Source organism: Monopterus albus, unplaced genomic scaffold, assembly GCF_001952655.1.
Source record: "Monopterus albus unplaced genomic scaffold, M_albus_1.0 scaffold167.1, whole genome shotgun sequence".
Lineage (NCBI taxonomy): Eukaryota > Metazoa > Chordata > Actinopteri > Synbranchiformes > Synbranchidae > Monopterus > Monopterus albus.
In genome coordinates this window covers 815,121-837,371 of record NW_018128047.1, presented here as the reverse complement: position 1 = coordinate 837,371, position 22,251 = coordinate 815,121, and the positions used below count along the sequence as shown (strand labels likewise).

Genomic DNA, 22,251 nt, shown 5'->3' with positions numbered 1-22,251 from the left:
CCCAATCAGATTTCAGCCTGTATGTGTTGCCATGTCAATCTCTAATCTGGCCAGGGCCTTCAGAATCAGTAGTGCTGGTTGATATAACTTCAACTATGTTAGCGATGGGACTGTTTCTTTAACCAATCAGATTTAAAATTCGCCTCACAGAGCCAGCTAGCTGGCCTACAATTGCGTCAGCATGTTTCCGTCCTCTGATTAGTTGGTCAGAACAAAACTAGAAAAGGACTTACTGATGGAACTGAAACGCAGAGATTACCTCTACGACAGTCATTGAAGTCTTCCTGCGCAAAGAGAGGAGGATGGATTTTGTCTATAAATAAATAAATAGCATCTCTGGTGTGTATGATGTATTTAATTTCAATTTTGTATGTTTTTGTAATGTTATTAGATAAATATTGATTCTTAACTGCTCCGGATGATGTACGTGGCATAGTTGCGGTTGTAGTGTAGAGGTTTGGAGTAGTCTTAACTGGGTTTCTTGCTTTGGTAAAAAATGGTATTCACCCTCAATACACGAAATACCTCTCTCTCTGTAATGCCACGCTTTGTTATATTGCGTTTTTGTATAGTATTTCTATAATTGCAACGTACAGTGGTGGTATTAAGACGTGAATTAAGTTGGGTAAGGCCCAGGTACCAAATGCACGGCCTGCCACTGTTTAAACATTAATTTATAGTTTTGACATGTGTTGTGGTCTGGTATTTAAGACGGGGTGGGGGTAGCCAATCACAGATCGCTACGTCAAAATTCGTCGCCTGAAAATTCTGACTGAATTACTGTGCGACATGCCGGATGAACACGACTAAGCAAACGGCAAACGTTCTGTTATATTTTATAGCAGTTTCTCAGTGTTGCTGTTTTTCCATTAAATTAGCAGACCATAGATCAAAATTTACATGTTGCTATTGAGAATTTTACTAGCAGCTGCTACGTGGGTGTAGCCACTCCATTCTCTGGTCCACGAATCTGTGCAACACAACTAGCAAAGTAACGTTAGCGTTGGCGAGTAGCTACAAGACGTCGTACGCAATACTGGTAACTTAGTAAGATATTCTCACAGCGTTGTAGTATTTGGTGCTGCCACCGCTTGTTGCTGACGGCGGTATGAGTTATGGATATGGCGGTAGAGGTGGGAGAAGAGGCAGAAGAGGAGGTCGAGGGTACAGAGATGGCAGCACGGAGAGAGGGGGGGGTTCGAAGGGACACAATTCCATGGACCAGGACCAAGGAGGAGACGGACAATGGGGCCGTCACCCTCCACATCTGAAGGGCCGTGAGATTGGTCTGTGGTACGCAAGATATGGAGCCGTGAGGAAGAAACAGGCTGACCGGAGATCGGTATGGATAGTGTTTTGTTCATATTCTTGTACATTGAGTTGAGCGGAGCAGGTTGTCAGTCTGTTAGACACAGAGATCAGGGTCTTCAACGCGGATGTGAGAGACACAGAGAAGGTGACAGTGAGTCCCTCACTGAGTTATTAACTTGTGGCATATAATAGGTCTACCTTCTGAGCTCAGCTATTAAGCTCAAACTTTTGGGTAAGTAGTGCAGAGCTCAGAGTTTTGCATGTTACACATTATGCGCACAGGTCTGTGTACAAAGTCCCTCACATACTGTAGATGTTAAGGCAATAATGTGCAAGCCTACATTTGTTGATTTTATTGATCACTGGTTAGGCTATAAAGGTAAAGCTGAACATTTTCCTTTCCATGTCTGTTTGTAGCGGGCAGTGGTCCAGATGGATGAGGCCAGAGAGCAACACATTACCAAGCTGCTTAACTCTGTCCAGAATGACAAGCCTGGTCCAGAGAGGGACAGTTGGGATACAAAAGCCTCTATGTCTGACAGCTGGCGAACAGCTGCCAGTCAAAGTGGTCACTGGTGAGAACAGCTTGCATGGCTCTTCTGTTTGAGACTTGCTCAGTGTAGTTTATAGCTTACACTTAATAAAATAAGGTTTTATTTTCCATCTATGATATATTCAAACTGTCATGTTTCTGACCTGTGTATGCAGTTATTTTGATGGGGATGTGCCTGAAGAAGATAAACAGAAGACTGAGATCAAATCTGAGGAAGAGGAGGTAGATGTTAGTGTGGGACAGAAGAAAGCGACTCACAAATCACAACGGTAACTTTGCAAACAAATCAGATGCATGCTAAAAAAACATGACTTGCTCCAAAAATGTTGTTTAATATTTAAGGATGCTCTAATCACAGAACAGTAACACTATCTGGTGTTCCACTGTAATTTACATGTGTACACACTTTATTGTTGTTGTTTAGTTACTTCTGTCCAGCAGTAGCTAAAGATGAGCCCCCAGACACATGGGATGAAGATGAACAGCAGCAGCAGCAGCAGCAGCAGGAGGAGGAGGAAGAGGAAGAGGAGGACAAAGAGAAACTGATAAGAAAAGACAGGGACCTGGAGTTCTTATTTCATGAAGTAGTCAGAGATTGTTCACTGGACGATTACCTAAAGAAAGATCTGCAGACCAAGAGATCGGTTCCAAAATACAAAGAAATGCTGGTGAGTATAATGATTTGAATCTAGTTTGTATAGACTGCAGCAAAGGTTTAGGCTCCTGGTACCACACAGGTCGTCGGGCATATTGAAGTAAAGCATTATTTACATCTCTCTGACAGTTCAATATGTTGAATTAAATGATTTTATCTTATCCAGAATATCCACTGCAGCAGCCATCTACTGTTGATTTCATATCCAACCAGATTCATATTTTCTTTTAGATGAAATGATTTGATCAAAATAGCATGATGATTTTTGTGGCCGAATTAGGTTAATAAAGCAGTGAAGAGTGGAGAATAAAGAACAGTACAACAAAAGGATAACTGAAGATGATACAGGGGAGAGCATCTATTTCAAGTCAAGAATCTTTAATGTCATTGTGCATAGCACAACGAAATTTCTTCCGGCAGCTCTCAGCTTAAAAGACACATTATTTACATAAATAACACAAAAATTGTACAAGTCAATATAAAAATATGAACATGTATGGGACCTAATCAGGTCAGCAGCATATTAGCAGCAGAAGAATACAGTCACATTCTAAAGTGCAGCTCAGTGCAAATCTGTCGTTAAGAAGAGGTGTGAGCATGTGTATACATCAGCAGGAGTCCACAATTCAATTGTATCTGTCCATGGGGGTGAGGTTGTGTGTGTGTGTGTGTGTGTGGTGACTAGGGGTTAGGGGGGTGATTGATTTCACAGCTCTGAGGAAGAAGGTGTGTCTCAGTCTGTTTGTTTTAGTCTTTATATTCTTGTACCTTTTCCTGGAGGGAAGAGGCACAAACAAACTGTTACCAGGGTGGGTGGGGTCTGCAGCAATCCGTCCGGCCCTCCTCTGGATCCCGTCAGTGTATAGTGAGTCCAGATCCTGAAGAGGACTCCCTACAATGCCCTGAGCTGTTCTCACCACCCGGGTCAAGTCCTTTCTGTCCTGTGCAGTGCAGCTCCCATACCACACTTTCGCACTGAGACAGAGGATGCTCTCTACTGTCGCTCTGTAGAAGTTTGCAAGCAGCTGAGAGGAAAGACCAGCGTGTTTCAGCTTCCTGAGGAAGAAAAGCCTTTGCTGGGCTTTCTTCACCAGGTGCGATGTGTTCAGAGACCAGACCAGGTCAGGTCAGATGTGACGTGGATGCCCAGGAACTTGATGTTATCCACTTGCTCCACCACCTCCCAGTGTATGAGAGTCTTACTAATAACTCATGGTAGCAGATTTGCAGGAATTTGTTAGGCTACTCCGATATTCACTGGTCAACAGGTGTTTATGTTTACAGATAAAAAATAGTTTAGACCAACACCCTAATACACAGAATATGTTCTTATTAGAATTATCTAGAAGTTTAAACATGCAAAAACTGTACTCACTGTGTGGTTGTGAAGAACTCCTGCTATTGATTTTATTCATCTTTTTGCTCTTTTTTTGTCTTCAGAAATTCAGGGAAAAACTACCATCTTATGGGAAAAAGGAGGTAGACTTTACATTTCATGCATTCTTAAAGCAAATACTCTGGTTTTCATTATGAATTTCTGTTAAAATGGAATTTCTCTTTTCCCAATTTGAATTCTTCCTTTTCCTCCTCCTCATCTGATCTTTTTGTCCTCAGGAGCTTGTGCAGCTGATCAACTCTAACCGTGTTTTGGTTGTAAGCGGGGAAACAGGCTGTGGAAAGACCACTCAGGTCACTCAGTTCATCCTAGATGACTATATTAACAGGGGCATGGGCTCGTTGTGCCGAGTGGTCTGCACGCAGCCCCGTCGTATCAGTGCCATATCGGTATGAACTCTGCTGGTTTTTCAGCTTTGACATTTTGGGTTATATGTTGTTGTGTGCATACTGAGGAAAGATGTATTTACTTAGGTGTGTGCTCCAGTATGTTTATGCATTAGCATTTGCCAGTTCCTCTGTCATTCATGTAGAGTTAATAGCTATTCGTCCTCTGCTGACTGTGCTCTTAAATGTTCAAAAATGCGTGCTTTCCCTCAGGTGGCAGAGCGTGTAGCAGCGGAGAGGGCAGAAAGAGTAGGGAATGGAAATTCTTAAATTCGCCTACAGAGGTAAGGAAGACTTTTCAAACATCCATTAATGCATAAAGTTTTACTATCGTGTTTATGAAGCGCTCAGTAATTGTCTAGAAATTCCCTTTGTTAAAAATATAATTTCAGCCTTAAGAAATTAATGTGACTTGGCAAGCAGAGCAGCTCTAGGTTCCACATCCAAACTGTAGCCAACATCTCAGATGTTTATTAGGGATTCAAAAAAGTTTACTGTTGCTTTCCTGTATGGCTGTTTTCAAGGTTGAAGAAGACAAGTGACATCAGCGAGCCTTGTCAGAGTTGAGGTGTTCACATTATAACGGAAAAATGAGGGTCTTGCGCTCCATGTGGTGCCTTTTGTGCTGTAATACTAATGTTGCTAGCAGTAGATTAGAATGCTTTAGAGGCTCAAGCAGTGGTTTTTATAAACATTCTTGCATGCTGATATTTTGCTAGTTAAATAGGTTGTTCGTCTTTATCTGATCTCGATATGAGGATCACGTTATTGTACAGTTTGAGAAGTTCTGAAACAAGTAGGCTTACTAGTTTCACATCAGCAGTGGTCAACAGCGATTGGCTGCACGCACAAAGGTCAGCGCAGCTTGGGGTCAAAGTTCAACAAATTTGATCAGAGCACAGGGATGCACTAGCAAGACAAAAGCTGTTTCTCTGCAATAATGTGAACACACCATTAGACAGAATTGGACATCGTAAACATATACGTAGATTTTGTTACGATTGCCAGTTTTAATCACTGTCCTAAGCTGCTTCTCATTTCATAGCTCAGTTGCATGTAACTAAAGTACAAAAGCAAAGCTTAATGTGCCCAGATGTTCAGTGGGAATTTCTTAGAAGGCACAAATGTCTTGTGTCATTCTTCAGAGCTGTGCTTTTAACTTTGATTTGATATCTTTGTCACTTCATGTCCACCACTGCGCCAGACATCTGCTGTTGGTTTGATGTCCAACCGGTAATTAATTAATAAATAATAATTAATCTAATAATAATGAATTAAGTTTTCTATTAAATGATTTGGTGGCAGAATTACATTAATAAAGCAATCAAACAACAGTACAATAAAAGAATAATTTTAGGTGATACGGGGAAGAGCATCAACTCGAGAGTTGGTTTGAAGGAATTTAACACTATGTAGGCTACTCTGAGATTCACAGGTCAACAGATGCTTGTGTTTACAGAGTAAAATAGTTCAGTGTAAGACCCTAATACAAAATAAGACTGGGTGAATGGGTGACTTCATATCCCAGTAATGACAGGAATATTATCCCAAGACTCCTCATGTAAACCGTTTTCATTTACAGAGCAGATGTTCCTGGTCCAAGTGTCCTCACCGAATATATTCAGTTGGGGATGTTCAATTTTTTTTTTTTTTTTTTTTTGCTTATAAATACAAATACATTGATGTGTACTACTTTACACACATCTGTTCTCTGTATTAAGACTGTGCCTGATTTGGTTTCTAGAGTTTCTCGGCCAATGGGCTAAACTTGAGATAAGGGAAATGTATGTGATCTAGGAATCCCTCAGGAAAGTAGTTTATTTCTTGAAGGACAAGATTAGTAAATATGAATGTTCTGAGACTGCACACGGGAAGAGTTGGAACAAAGCGGGAGAGACAGACACTTGAACGGCGCGCAGGCTGAGCGAGCAGACTTGCAGGAGATGAGAGGGTGCAGCAATCTAAAGTGAATTATGTGCAAGGCAGTATGAGCGAGGACGAGATGGTGTAGATGCAGTAAGAGGCGAGGAAGAGCAACTCAGGTGTGATGTGAAGGCAGACAGATCCAGGTATTGAGAAGTGAAAAGATGGGCTGAGAAAAATGATTACTGACTGTCCAAGAAATGGGACAAGTAACAAGGTGCTAGACTGAATTTAAAGCCATTTTCCACACTTTCGAAATCTCTTCATGTGCTACGTTTTTTCTAGTTTCATCATGCCAGAACAGTTGTGATTCATAGCGAGCATTTAGGGAGAAAATAACTAAAGCATAGCTCTGTATCAAAGAACCTGAAGTCTAGCCAATTTAGAAAGGCATCTTTTTGAGGTTTTATTCAGACTGCTGTGCTGTCAATGCCCACTGTCACGAGTCCTGATGGAGACAGTGTGTGTATCTCAGGCGGTGTATGTACTGTATAAAAACTGGCAGTTGGATACCGTCTTTGTTAAACTTCTTTTGATGCTCCAGCTCCCCCACATAGCTGGAGCTTAATATAAAAAGTACTCGTTTCTGCAAACTGGACTTCCCCCAGTCTCGGTGGGTAGCCAGCTTCTTTAAAAACTGAATATAAATTGGCAAGCACACATTTAGTCTTTGCCAGCTTCAGTTACATTTGCAGGGATGTGGTGTACTCCTCTCCACATCTCAGTCAGTGCAGTCACTAAATTAATGTGCTCGCTTTGATGCTGGTAGTGTGTAGTGCAGCAAACGGTGTGCGGTCATTAAGTAAAGTCACAAATATGGTTCCTATGATTCTTTTTCAGCTATGAGATTTTAAAGCTATCAGCCATAGACAGTGGGGAAGGTAGTAGTACCTTTTTAGTATTCTCTGGTTGAATTTCAGTTTTGGTGTAGTCTAGTTTTTACTGTTAAGTATTGTGATGACTTTATTATTTGTTTGTTTTAGAGGATTAAGGTTGGTGCTGCTTTGTTACCTGTCCCCGGGGCTGGAGGAGTGAGCCTGTGATCAGACATACTGTAGTTTGTGCCTGTGAATTTAAGATTATTGAATTATATTGAATATTAACCACATAAAACCCTGTCACCAGGTAGTAAATACTGAATCAGCAGGTGAATCCTTAGCACTTGGCCCCTGGAAAACCTCTCTTTGAGGGGTTGTTTTTAATTTTATACTAAACATGCTAGAGACCAGGTTAATGAATTGCTGTTATCGCTCATTTTAGCTATTATTTAATATGTCTTATATTTATTATCTACTCTATATGCTTTTGTATTGTTGCTTAATCTTAATTTGGCTGCAGTTTGTTTCACTGCTTTGGTAATTTAACTGTTTATATTGTGTGTCGTGAAATATTTTACAACCCTGGTTCATTAAAAAAAAATATATTCTATTGAAATTAGTGTTGTATCTCCTGAAATGAGTCCAAGTTCTGCTGTAAATTTTACACTTGTCTCAGTTAAACAACAAAGTCTTTACTGTGGTTCAGCTGTCAATGAAATGCATTTTTCAGAAGAGAGGTACTTTCTGCTCTGTTTGGGATTAAATTAAACAAGTGGTCATATCATGACTGCTTTTCAGCAGAGAAAGCTTTCATCACTGACTAATGCAGCGTACAAACACAAGGGCCTGTTATAACCAATTACACGTTCGCCTGCATTTTCTGTATCAGCAGTGGTTTATAGCAACATCACTTTCAGCTTTATGTGCACTAATAATGTTTGAGCGGCCAACTTTAAAAAAATCCTGAACAAAAAATGGGAACATGAGAAACTCATTCTGCCAGCCTTTTTCTTCATTTTATACAAGAATTCGTTTCTTTTGTTTGCGAAATGTAAAGTCTTTTTCTCCTCCTATTTCTCAGCCGGTTACCACGGAGACAAGGTTCGGTCCTGTACTGTACTACAGGAATTATACTTCAGTGGCTTCGCTCAGACCCGTGAGTCTCCCATCTCTCCTGCCTCCTCATCCTCCCAGCATTTGTCCTTCTCTGCTTTTTCTCTCAGCATCTCTGGCTCCAGCTGCCCTTCCTCCACTTTCTTACTCCCTGTGTGTCTCTCAGTTTTATTCCCATTGATTTGTGGTTGGCTCTCCTGTCTGTGGAAGAAGGATTAATATGGGTACCCATTCTCATAGGCAGAGGAATGAAAACACACTCACACACAGACCTTCTGTTGACTCATGCATGCTGCTTTCTGCGTGTCTTCAGAAAAACTACAGAGTGAGCGTGCCAGCTTTTCTTGTTGTCTTGCTTCAGAATTGGTACGACTCCAGTGAGTCATTGTAGGCTTCTGCAGTTGTCTGACAGAACGCACCAACTTTTTTGGCATTAAGGAATAATTACATTACATAGCAGCCAGTCTTCACCTTTTCAGTCCCACAGACCCTTTTAACTCATCGGTGCAGACTACTGCTGTACAGAGAAGTGCAATGTATTTTTGTTAAATTCTAGTTTAGATCCAAGAAGTATTAAATATACCAGACTAATTTAGGAGGAGAGGTGTGTATATATAATGTATAGATGGTAAAACTGTTTTACTAGGCCTATGCCAATATCTTTTTTCCCCCCAAATAATCAAATTAATAGCAAATTTCTTTAGGCAGAAACAGGTGTAACCTCAAATCAAGATATGATTTAGACCAAGGGATGTAAAAATAAAAAAAACATTTCTATCTATGCTTTATGCTTCTGTACGTATGTGGTAAATGTGAAAACCAGAGAAACTATTCCACAAGCAGAAGTAAAAATAGGATCTTGGCAGAGGTGGTAAACACAGCCATAACAGACAGAGAGCTTACATTTATGAGACCTAGTGAGGACGTATGACGTCTTGACCAAAGACATGCTTCTTATTACTTATCAATTAGTTAAACCTTTTTTTTTGCTCCTCTGTCAGTTTGCTGTCCAGTATCAGCCACCTAGTGTTAGACGAGATCCACGAGAGGAACCTGCAATCGGATGTTTTGCTGATCATTGTGAAGGACCTACTCAACCTACGGGACGATCTCAAGGTCATCCTCATGAGTGCCACACTCAACGCAAATAAGTTTTCTACTTATTTTGGTATGCTGCCCATCACCATGACACACAAGTTTGTTCACCAGCAGTGTCATAGTTTAACTGGTTTAGATAGTTCCCCTTTCTCATCCACATCTCTCCCTCTGTCAACCTCCCCTCAGACAACTGTCCAGTGATCCACATCCCCGGGTTGACCTTCCCAGTGGAAGAGTTCCTACTTGAGGACATTATAGAGATGACCAGGTAGAACATCAAGGACGGTCACACCCTAATATGCACAGACACAAAAAATGTGGTCATTAAATCATTTTTATGCGGTCGTGTCTAAACTGGTTGGTGTCTGTCTGCCAGGTATCGTCCCCAGAATCAGGGCCGTCGCCCCTCATGGAAGAGAGGCTTTTGGCAGGGGCACCACTCCAGACCTGAGAAGGAGGAGAAAGAGGCTGAATACAAGCAGAGCTGGCCTAGTTATGCACGCACAGCGCAGGGCAGGTGAGATTTGTGAGAACAGCAGTAGTAATGAGATTGGCAGAGCAGTTGCCAGGTTGATCGATGTGTGGTTTAGGTGGGAAATGGGAGGGTTTGACGTTGTGACAACCTGAGTGTAGAAAAGCTGAATACAAAGAGATTTGGTTAGACTGATGTTGAACAGTGCTTTGCCACATAAACACTGACTTATACCTACGCAATAGGTGGCTCCACTTCAGAAATATAACTGCATGCAGAAGTTACCAGTGGTGGAAAGTAACTAAGTGCATTTACTCAAGTACTGTGCTTCAGTACAGATTTGAGGTGTCTGTGCTTTAGTATTTTCATTCCATGCTACTTCATACTTCAAAGTCACTACATTTTAGAGGCAAATGTTGTACTTTTTAATCCACTACATTTATTTTGTAACTTTAGTTACTTCTCAGTCGGATTAATACAGAAAATACAGTATGATTATAGGACTTTATTGATCCCTGGTGGAAATTTCACAAGCTACACAGCAGTCATTCAAATGAAAGTAGCTCCCACTCTATCAGCTGCAACATAAAATGTGATGTGCACAATAATGCATCAATAATTATAACAACAATATGATATACAGGAATGTGAAATGTGCCATTCTGCATGAGTACTTTTACTTTTAGTACTTTAAGTATGGTTTGGTTCTTTTTGTACTTGAGTAACATTTTGACTGCAGGACTTTTACTTGTAACAAAGTGTTTTACACTGTTGTACTGTTGCCTTTACTTAAGTATATGATCTGACTACTTCTTCCAGCACTGGAAGTAACACAAACCCTCCAACAACTGTAACTGACTGACTTTTGCCACTTTGTACTCACTGAATCTTTGTGCTCCACTTCTCCTTCCTGCAGTTGCTTCAACGTTTCTGAGCGGCCCAGCTCATCCTGAGATGTTATGCTCTTCTCAGTAACACGCCACAAACATTCTTCTTCATGTGGTACAGCTGTTTGTAGTCCCGCTTCTCTTTTTTTTTGCTATCATTATTCGTGCCCAAGAAAGAGTTCCCATATTTGAAACTTTCATGTCTGTGACTAAATAATTTTTAAACTTGAGCGTTAGTTGCCAGAAATAAAGAGAATATTTCTTTAGTAGGAGCTGATGTCAAGATCACCAATACAAGTAAAGCTATCAAAACATTTATCAAGTATGATTTAAACATTTTATTGTCTTTTATGCAAAAGCAAAAGATGTATAAATGTCTTGCAGCCATCACCAGGTTTGACTCAGGAAAAGGCCAATTGGAAACGTGGGAATAGTTTGTTGCTATGTGAAAGCATGGAGGAGAGTCGGTTATTCAATAATTTGTCTAATTGTTGTGTTTTACAGATACTCTGACAGCACCATTGCAGCACTGGAGATGTTAGACAGTGATGACAAGATTGACCTGGAGCTGATCGTGGCACTGATCCGTCACATAGTGCTCAACGAGGAGGTGAGCTCACCTGTGTATGAGGCCAGGGCGGACATTGGAAAGTGGCCAAACACTGATGTCTTAAACTGGATTTTTAATGAAGTTTTCTTTTTCTTAGATTTATGTTTTTAGACTTAAAAAAAACTCCCAACACTTTGGTCCTAGACAGGCAGAGAGAACACCAGTTCCAGTGGAAGACGGTGTCAGTTCAGTTATTAACAAAAGAAGAGAAGTACAGTGCACTCCTATTTAGAGCAGATGGGAGGAACATGAGGGCTGACTTCCAAACGCAGCGCGACATTAGATCAGAGGAGAGAACAGATCCTGGCAGCAGATCTGTGCTAATGAGTGATCGAGCAGATGCTCTCACAGTGCACGGCCGTTCCCTTTTTTCTCTTTCCAGGTCTTGTTCAGTTTTCTAATTATTATGTCGCCATCATTTCAGTTCAGACTTTTGCCACATCAAGCTGCAGCGTCATATGAATGATATGATGATTTTTGGTGAATGTTTGCCTTCTTCAGTAGACCCAGAAACATACAGATAGACATTAGGCTGTAGACAACAGTGGTGTAGAATCCACAAGAGTCACTGCTTCAGTCACCTCTCTGTTCAAATTTGTACTTGCAGCATGATTTTTTTTTTTTTGTGTGTGGTTTTTCATTCATTTTTAATCACAGAGTCATATAGGCCGGTGCCAACATGGGCAGCAACCCTGTCACAAACACTACTATTGTATTGCGTAGCCTGTTATTAGTATCTAGAGAACAGTGAGGGTGAGGACAAACTGCTTCCACTATGACTATTTTTCCAGGTCAAGTGGAACTAGCTAAACTTATTTATGTTGGTTTGTGGAAAATGTATACAAGAGAGGAACAGGCCCAGAATGAGGAGTGACGAACTCACACGGACAGAATAATTACCCCCTTCCCTGTGAAGCTGTATCTCTGTCAGTCATGGCCACCCTGAGTCAGTCAACTGGCTGCTTCTCCATGGGGCTGTCAAACAGCTGAGGGAGAACCAGCTGATTCGCTGTGACACCGTTCTGAATGAGGATACGGGCCGACCTCCAGGCTTTTGACTGTGACGATTGGTTAATTACTGTTGGAGGGGTCTGTGATTAGACACCTAGGGGCCTGACATGCTGACATTAATGTATGCCTGCTGAGCACAACTGTGTGTGTGTGTGTGTGTGTGTGTGTGTGTGTATAAGTGGGCGGTTTGGGGTGTGTTCATATGAAATTGTAGGCCTAATGGATTTTTTTATGGTGTGTGTGTGTGTGTGTGTGTGTGTGTATGAGAACATGTTTCTGTCAGGTTGCACTCTGCCTGCATCTCTCTCCGCCTCCTCCTCTTTCACATGTACACATGCAGAGACGATACACAGACATGTATAGTCCCATGTACGAGCCAGTGGTAATAATAATTAGCTTTAATTAAAAGGCTGAGGTGCTCGGGGCCCAGAAGCTGCCTTTTATGTCTGCTCTTCATCTCCCTTTCGTACCTCTCAGGAAATGAATAGTAGAGCCTTTTTTTTTTTTTTTTAAGTGTGGGTTATATTATTTCAGCTTCATATTATCCTGAGAATCATTTATGTTTAAATTTAGGTCTTTGGTGTCATGAAATAGCATGTCCAGAATTCTTTCCCAATTGAGGATAACATAGAAGTAGAATTTTTATCATCTTTACTTTTTATTTATTCTTTGATCAGATGGTTCTTGCCCTGATTGAGGAAATTAGAAGCATTGTTAATTTTAGACAGTTTATTTATGGCGGCTTCAGACAACATTAGAAAACATTAGACACATTGACAGTTTTAGCATTTTATTAAGTGAAGGTTTATAGAAAAGCATGGTTTAGCAGTGTTATGATGACTATACATATTTATTGATCAGAATACAACTAGAAATTATAGGAAATACGTGCACAATATTAAAATGTCAGAAAAACATCAGCAAACCAACTGGATACTCCAGATGTAGTATTCAAGCTGTTCTAATGTAATCTGGAGAGGTTAAGGACACAGACAGGAGTGAAAGACCAAGAAAACTGTCCAAATTGGATGAGAAGGTTCTCAGAGTTTCTCCTTTGAGAGACCGGAGGAAATCCAGCAAGGACCTGGCTCAGCATCTGGCAGCTTCATCTGGATGCCAGGCTGATACTTCCACAGTCTGAAGAAGCTTGATCAGGACCGGCCTTTGTGGAAGGACAGCAGCCAAGAAACCACTAGTTCAGAAGGGGAACAGGGAGAAAATGCTCACAAAAATTGGAGTGAAGATCAGTGGAAAAGAGGATTATGGAGCGATGAATGGAAATTTGAAATGTTTGGGTCTGGTTGTTGACAGTATGTGAGAAGAAGAGGTGGAAGAATGAGAGTAGCAGCCTTCAGTGAAACATGGTGGAGGGTCTGTCATGGTTTCAAGACTATAACAAAGTCTCCCCAAAAGAGTTCAGGCTGTGCTGAGTGCAAAGGGAGGTCACACTAGATACTGACTTTGGACTGCAGAAGTCACTTTGTTCTGGAAATGTTGTTTTTTATTAGAGTGTATATATTCTCTGTGTTTTCTGGGCATATCTTAATAAAGAGACTGAGAAATAAATATAAATTATCATTACAACCTTGCTAAAACAGCAGAGCTAATTGTGGCCTAAGCCTTTTGCACAGCTCTCTGTTAGTGGCCAGCCTTTTTCCAACAGTACAGAGAATGAATGGACAGAGATTTGCTCACATTGGAACACTTCCATCTCTATTAGCCATCATCATCTGTTATCCTGCTGATGTTTTCCCAGCTTGTGTTTGCGAGTCTTTATATTTTCCAGGTGACTTAATTGGTTTTCTTTCTTTATTTTCTTGCTGCCGCATTGTGGTAATGAAGCAGAGGCTGCTCTGGAGTGGGAAGATGCTGTTTTAATGATGTTGGCAGTGAGTGTCAGGGACTATTGTGTGGCTGATTGTGGAGGCTGGAAGCTGAGGGCATGTCATCCCCATCTGCCTGAGCCCGGCTCCTCTGAGGACACGGGCACCCTGTTTGTTTGGCTCAGTTGATGCTGAAGCTCCTCTGGCTAATGGCTGCTTGTTTCTGTTGTCAGTTTTTGTTTTGTTCTAGAAACGCTGCCGCTTTTGTGTGTCTTTCAGCTGCGAAGTGTCATGTCTTTGTCTCACAGGAAGGAGCCATCTTGGTGTTCCTGCCTGGCTGGGACAACATCAGCAGTCTCAATGACTTGCTCATGGCTCAGCAGATGTTCTGATCAGGTACACACACACACACACACACGCACACGCACACGCACACGAGAAGATTGTGTCATCAGACTAGTTCTGAGTCCAGTCCAGTTCATTATCTTTAAGTTTTAGATTGTTGGTCTGACAGAATGGCTTTTTAAACATTTGTTAACTAAATGAACAATTGATTACTTGAGAAATTACTTAAAACAGATTGACTGCAACGATCAGTTGAAACAATTCATTAATTGGCTCTTAGATAACTGTGATGGACAATGTTCGTTATTTAACGCTTTATAGATCTGTCAATTAAATGATTAATCCAGAAAATATTCGCCAGCTTAATCAAGAATGAAAATATTCATTAGTCACAGCCCTAGCAGTGTGACGTGGAGACTTAAAACCTCCAGTGCACATCCACTAATGATGGAACATGCAGTGAGACTTTTTGTGTCTACTGGATAAGAATTTATTTATTTATTTTTTAAAAGATCAGACATAAATTAATATTCCAAGTAGCGTTTATTTATGTGTCCAAAAACTGGCTGCAGGTGATGTTTGTATTTATTGAATGTTTTTTGTAATTAATCAATAGCGTTTGGCTCGAGGTGGGTTCACACACTCTTCCAGGGCTGTAAATTATTTGTTTTAATTTAATAACAGTCATATGCTTTGTGTTTGGAGTTGCTGCTCTGGTGTATAAAACCATCGGTATCATAAAACACTGGTAAACTCTGACCAGAGCCAATTCATTTGAGCAGACTTTGGTTAAAGCGCCTCTGGTTCCTAAACAAAGGCAACCTTCACATTTAATATAACAGCATTTTCTATGTGGAGATACTTTTATTCATTTTTGTGTCAAAGTAAATAATAAATACTGTATTCTCAGTGTTTGTGTGTTATGTGTGCAGACTGCCCTTTGAGCTTTGTTTTGTGTCCTGCTGTGTTTCAGACCGGTTCGTTATCATCCCTTTGCACTCCCTCATGCCTACTGTTAATCAGACACAGGTCAGCATTCTACTGTTTCTCTCTTTGCCTGTCCCTCAGACTGTGTCTGCTGATTGTTGTTCTTCATTCCCTTTTCAGTATCTGAAGAGTCCAATCTCATCTGTCTCTCTCACACTTCTCAGGTGTTCAAAAGACCACCTGCTGGAGTTAGAAAGATTGTGATAGCGACCAATATAGCGGAAACCAGGTATGTGTGTGTGTGTGTGTGTGTGTGTGTGTGTTGATGGGCTTGTCCAGCCTTTGTGACTTATCCCTTTGGAAATGTATTTTTTGGCCATCATGTTTTGTGGAAGCTTGGGAATCAAGAAAAGAGGTAGCGACTCTGTGTCATTCAATGTGTACTTGTGTGGTTTTGTGAACAGATGTAACGCAGTAGGTCCACTGTCATTAATGGAAACGGGAGATTTCGAGTTAATTAGAATATGCTTCTTGTCATATTGGCTTGGGAGGAACACACACTATCTCTGACAGACAGTTTGTTTATGCATTCACAGAGCCTAAAACACACAAACTGTGTAAAATTAAGAAGCTGCCTGCACTCCCCTCACATCACTCCACTAAATATAGACTCTAAATCTACCAAAGGGCTAAAATATATTTTTACTTTTCGATGATTGTGTGTGAGTTATTAGCTACTGTGAGCATTCTTGACAGACTGCTGTGAAGTGTTTTTCTGTCTAATTTGCTCTTTTCTCTCTTCCTCACAGCATCACCATAGATGACATTGTTTATGTGATAGATGGGGGGAAGATAAAGGAGACCCACTTTGACGTGAACAACAACATCAGCACTATGGCAGCTGAGTGGGTCAGCCTGGCCAATGCCAAACAGAGGAGAGGGCGTGCTGGCAGGTGTGTGTGTGTCTGCATATAGATTTATGTAGATGTATTTATAATAAGGGCAAGCTGCCTGTCGGTATGTCATACTAAACTGGGAGGCTTATTCTCCCTCCTATTTGTCATCACAGCTCGTTGTCATTTTCCCCATCAGCCCGCTCCTCCCTGCCTTCCCATCTGTAAACACGGAGAAAGGCAAAGCGTAGTCATTCCCAGGTTGTTTCCAGGCCGTGACTCTAGACGTCTGCTTTGTTAGTTCTGACATTGAAGTGGAGCAAGGACCAATTAGCCGAGCTCCTTACTGTGTGCGGTTTCCTCCCATTGATTTTAAATTAAGCCTTTGTCAGAGGACTGATATAACGCACAACCCCCCCCAACTCTCTTCATGTCTGCACATTTCCAGAGTGTGTCCAGGGAAGTGCTATCACCTGTACAATGGTCTCAGGGCCAGTCTGCTGGATGCCTATCAGTTACCTGAAATTATGAGGACACCACTGGAGGAGCTCTGCCTGCAGATCAAGGTTGTGTATGTAAAGAGAGAGTGAGACAGACTGACAGAGATGAGGACAACATTGCTGTGAATGAGTTTTCAAACTGCCTGGGGGCATGAGGTCAGCCAGCGCTGCTGTTTTCACTCTTACGTTGAATTACAGCCTCTTTTGCTTAATGAGAACTAGGAATGAACGCCCTGAGTTGACTCGTGCCTCCCATGCTTTAATTGCTCTTCTTCTTTGGTTGCATACGCTTTTCTCTCTCTCACTCTTTAAATCCTCAAACTCCACCCAGACATATTTCAACCATTGCTAATGGAACATTAAGCCAAAGTTCACTCAGATTTAGTGTTTGCAATGATTGTTCTCACCAGTAGCTTTATTGGATGTGCATTTGAGTGCGTCTTCCACTACATCAGTTGGATGCGTTTGAGTATGTGTGTAATGTGGTTTTTGAAGCTAGTGGGTGAGAGGCGGACTAATGCATCAGACTGGGCTTAAAGTGAGAGAAACAGTGGCAACATGCTAACCCTGAGCAGACTCTCTAATGCACAAACACTCCAACACCATTGCATTAGTCAGACACAGAAATACGCTTCTTTACTCTTCAGTTTGTTCAGGAAGATGTTTGTTGTATTTAAAAATCTCTTTTTGATGTAAACATGAAGGTGGATATTCTTAGGATTGGCTCTTATTATCACAGTTATTCAGCCTGACACTTAAAGCATGTTAATATGGTTAAATTTACTCAGTGTTGGTTGTTTTGTCACATACGTCTTCTAAACAGCAATATGAGCAAACCATGCCTCGAACAGTGTGCTTGTTGGAAGAAGCTGCACATAAATGGTAGTAGACGTGTCTGCGTGGTGCCCGCACAGTAATTCAGTGTTTGCCACAGATAGATAATAAATCCCTTCTCTGTGAATGAAATGTAACGCAAGAATAATAACCTGCTTTTAATAATGTTTGTTGCCTAGATATTGAACCTTGGGTCTATAGATCGATTCCTGAAGAAAGCCCTGGACCCTCCCACTGAAAAGGCTGTCAATCTAGCCATCAAGAACCTTTTAGAGCTGGTAAGAAAGAGTAAGGAGCATTTAAAATGGGGGACTGTGTATAAAAATGGCTGTAATTTCTCAACAGTTAATGCAGTATTTATGTGAAATCCCTTGAATTAAAGGTGAAAGTCTATAATTCAGTAATATAGCTGAAGGGGGGGAATTGGTGAGAACTGGTGAGAACAAGTACTTACAACAAGGGCTAAGCAGGGAAATCATGAGGAATGCTGTGTGTGCTACCAAGGTTAAAACACGCTGAAAATCAGTTGAAGAAGCGGTTCCACAAAGCAGTGTGCCCAAGATGACAATGTGTGCATTTTGTTTGTGACAATGTTGTGTGTTAGAACGCCCTGGACCATTCAGAGAATCTGACAGCGCTGGGTTTCCACCTGGCTCGTCTGCCCGTGGAGCCTCACATCGGCAAGCTGATCCTGTTCGGGGCTCTGCTGGGCTGCCTCGACCCCGTACTCACCATTGCTGCTTCACTCAGCTTCAAAGACCCTTTTTTCATACCACTGGTAGGGCTGAGTTCACAGGCATAAAAGCTTTGGGCAGCAGCTACACATGTTCACTTCAAAACATTGTTGCGCTCTACATTTTTCGCTAAGTAGTTCTTACAGGAAATGTTCCTTCTGTCAGGGTAAAGAGAAGATGGCAGATATGAGGAGAAAGACCCTGTCCAGAAACTCCAAGAGTGACCACCTCACTATTGTCAATGCCTTCCAGGTAAAACACCCCACATCTGCCAGTTTTCTTTCCATTTCAGTCTGTTGTATGAATTCATCTCATCTTAATTTATCATCCACTCATTGTCCAGGGCTGGGAGGAAGCAAAACACCGTGGTGCCAAGTATGAGAGGGAGTTCTGTTGGGACAACTTCCTGTCTGCCAACACACTTCAGGTAACCTGGGGGCAGTCCATGATTAACATTTGAGTGTGACTTCAGCCTGGGAAGATAAGGACATGGCAGGCTTTTTAGAAGTAATTTGTCTTTTTATTATTCAGATGCTGCACAACATGAAGGGTCAGTTTGCTGAACACCTAATGCACACAGGCTTTGTCAGCAGCAGGGATCCCAAAGACCCTGCATCCAATGTGAACTCGGGTAACTCAGGACATTGTTGGTTGTGATTCAGCTGTCAGAAAACCTTAATTTTCCCAAATCTTATAACAAGGCTGTGGAGAAGCAATAAAAACCGATTTACTGCATTTAAGTGTAGCAGTGCTCATTTTTTTCTTTCTCACTTCCTTCCTCAGACAATGAGAAGTTAATCAAAGCAGTGATTGTTGCTGGCCTGTACCCGAAGGTGGCCATGATCAGACCGTCTCACAGCAAGAAGAGGCCAGGGTGAGTCTGTCATTTCAAAGCGGGAAACCAGCAGTGACAGACAGGAATGGACTGCAGCGCACAAGATAGCAAAGCACACAGTCATTGTTACTGATCTCCAGACAGAAAACCTCCCTGCAGTGTCTCAACAGACCTCTGTGGTGAGACTTCTGTAAGGGTCCTGTGACAGTTACCTGAGGCTGTGCAGGGGCCATGTTAGGATGATTGTCAAAAACGGGCTCTTTTTTTTTTTCTTTTCTAGCTGAAGATCAATGCAGTCATGAAAAAACGGCCCTAGGGCAGCTGTCACAAGCAGAGGCTGTGACTGGTGCGCAACAGACAGATGCACGCAACAGGGAGACGCACACTCTCACAGTTGCATGTCACTTTTGTTTGTCTGTCTCAGTGACAGCTTTAGAGCCAGTTGTACAGCGAAACTGTCAGGGTCATTTCCTCTGCATAAGTAATTCTCAACAGTTTTGATGCCAAGCAAGTTATCAGTTTTCACTTGACCGCACCACAGCTCCACGGCATTTCCTGACATCATCGCTCAACCAGCGATCACAGCGAACATTCAGTTTTTATTGACCATTAATTTATACTTTTTTTGATTCATTATTTAGTCCATAAAATGTCAGACAGTTGTTAGAAAATGCCCATTAGAAGTTTCTTAGGGTCAAATATATCAACTTCTAAATCTTTTGTGTGGGCAGAGGATGAAAGCTGATGGTTGGAATTCTGCTTAAAACTTGAATCAGATTATTTATTAATCATCAGAATCACTGCTCATAAATTTTCTGTCAGCCAATTGATCACTGTACATGTTCAGCAGATCCTTTCCACAAAACTGAAGTATCATGTTTGGTCAGGGGAGTTTTCTTTCTCCTTTGGTGTCCTGACAAAACAGCTGTGACATTTCCCTTTATGATGGCAATAAAAAGCCAGTGTTTTTCTTTTACCAGGTGTTTGACACGTGACTTTTACCAGTATACCTACCCCCAACACATGCACATCTCGTCTTTCTCAGGGTTAAGGTGTACACTCAGGCCGACGGAAAGGTGTGTATCCACCCGAAATCTGTCAATGCTGAAGAGACGCAGTTCAACTACACGTGGCTCATCTACCACCTCAAGATGAAAACAAGCAGTGTGAGTAGTGGCACGGGAACACATTACTCTGTGTTTCAGCAACTGCTGTATGAATGATGCCTATTTGCATATGAGCGCATGTTGCTGTTTGTTTTGTATGCGTAAAGGCTGCGCCGGTGGAAAGAAGGACCTGTTGGAAGTGGTGCCATGTCAGCTTTACACTGAATGAATATTTGATTAAAACACTGCCTTTCAACTCTTTCTCAAAGGCTCTATGCTTCAAAGCTTCCAGACACAGTGTAAGAGGTGATGGTGTGGGGGAGGGTTGCAACGATCAATGCCACCCTCCCTCGTCTCCCTCTTTTTGTGACCCTCTTCACGCTCTTTATTTTCCCCTCCTTTCCACCTAGTCGTCTTTGTTCTTTCTCTGCTGTCTCTCTTTGTGAATGTTAACTGTTCTGCCAAAAAAAGCACCTTTCATGTCCTCTGACTGTCGTGCGCCTTTGACGTTATGAAGAAAGCGTTTGCTGGGTTTCAACATTGCCTCTGTTAAATGATTTCTATTGCGGTGCGTAAGTGATTTTGTACACAAGGTTATCCATCTGTCTGCTGTATAGGAGAGGTGCGCAGGATTGTCAAGGTCATTTGTTTATGGAGAGAGAAGAAAGACGACCCGCACCGTAGAAGGAAAAAGATGATTCGATATGTTACATGTGTGGAGCAAATGCAGTTGTCTCTGCTCCTTCTCTGTTTGTCTTTGTCTTGTTTCCTACGCCCTCTCGCTAGCTTTCTTTATTCCTCTCTGACAATTTCTAAAATGTCCGTCTCTTAACCTCCAAAGCTGTATGAGGTTGTGTTTGTGTTTGGTCTTCAGAGTTTTCAGTAATATGCAAGAAATTTTTACTTTGTCATTTGGTTTTTACTCCATATAAGCAGCCGTCAGTTTAGCACAGGGAGAAACGTGGATGGAAAGGAGCGTAACACATTAGTGAGATTCACAGACGGGGCACAATGACATTTCTTCTAACACTGGAGGCACAGAAACACATTTCAAACTCACACAGCCTCTCCTGACTAATGGGACACTTCCAGCCCACACCACAGAATAGCTGTTGGGCACAGTGTGTCATAATGATGAGCTCCCCGTCACAGAGTGCTTTAGTGTGTTTATGGTAGTACTCTTGTCATGGTGTGACAGCGACATCTTTCTGCGTGTCCTCAGATCTTCCTGTACGACTGCACTGAGGTGTCGCCGTTCTCACTGCTGTTCTTTGGAGGAGACATCACCATCCAGAAAGACGGGGACCAGGACACAATTGCAGTGGACCAGTGGATCATCTTCCAGTCCCCGGCACGCATCGCTCACCTCGTCAAGGTAAGCGACTAACACACACCAGCTAATCAGAGTCTCGCTGAGATTAATTTCAGTACATTCTCTTGCCCTGTGTTTCCTCAGAATTTAAAGACGGCACTGGATTCTCTGCTGGAGGAGAAGATCCGTAACCCAGCTCCTGTGGACTGGCAGAACCGTCAGTCTAAAGACTGTGCTGTCATCACAGCCATAATAGACCTAATCACCACCCAGGAGACGCCTACAGGCAGCACCAAGGGCCGTGACAGAAGATGGCCGCCTGCCCCAAGGGGACAATACTTTTATTTTGACGATGATGATGATGACGAAGATGACTAGTCACTAAGTTTTGTCCTGGCTGTGAAGAGAAGTAACGGACTGCATCTCCAGACGCAGAGGTTAGTTGGCATATGGCCTCCTCGATGGTGCAGCTTGGTTGAAATGTTAGCGCTCCCTATGAAATACAAGACTAATGGAAAATGCACTTGAATTTATTTATTTGGTCCCAATTTTGCAAGCACCAGTCCATACTTAAGTTTACTCACTAGTTATTTTGTTTGTTGTATACTTGATTTGGATAACACTTGTTTTTTCACTTCATGGACTGTGCAATAAATAATGTACCATAAAACTCCTTGTTTGGCTTTATCTTAGGTTTTCCAAAAGGTTT

The 22,251-nt window shown here is 41.8% G+C and overlaps 1 protein-coding gene across 1 annotated transcript; it reads left to right on the top strand.

Moving 5' to 3' along the window:
• The first annotated feature begins 750 nt into the window (after positions 1-750).
• On the top strand, positions 751-22,199 carry dhx36 (DEAH (Asp-Glu-Ala-His) box polypeptide 36). The gene is given in 26 exon segments (XM_020615599.1): positions 751-1,342; positions 1,729-1,886; positions 2,020-2,133; positions 2,289-2,532; positions 3,960-3,998; positions 4,134-4,304; positions 4,515-4,585; positions 8,124-8,198; positions 9,157-9,323; positions 9,440-9,521; positions 9,630-9,770; positions 11,117-11,222; positions 14,365-14,452; positions 15,375-15,430; positions 15,553-15,617; positions 16,138-16,281; positions 16,670-16,787; positions 17,735-17,833; positions 18,160-18,333; positions 18,455-18,541; positions 18,633-18,716; positions 18,821-18,920; positions 19,073-19,163; positions 20,170-20,290; positions 21,453-21,605; positions 21,687-22,199. Coding segments are annotated over 26 exon segments (3,216 nt in total). The 5' UTR covers positions 751-1,108; the 3' UTR covers positions 21,921-22,199.
• The last annotated feature ends 52 nt before the right edge of the window (positions 22,200-22,251 follow it).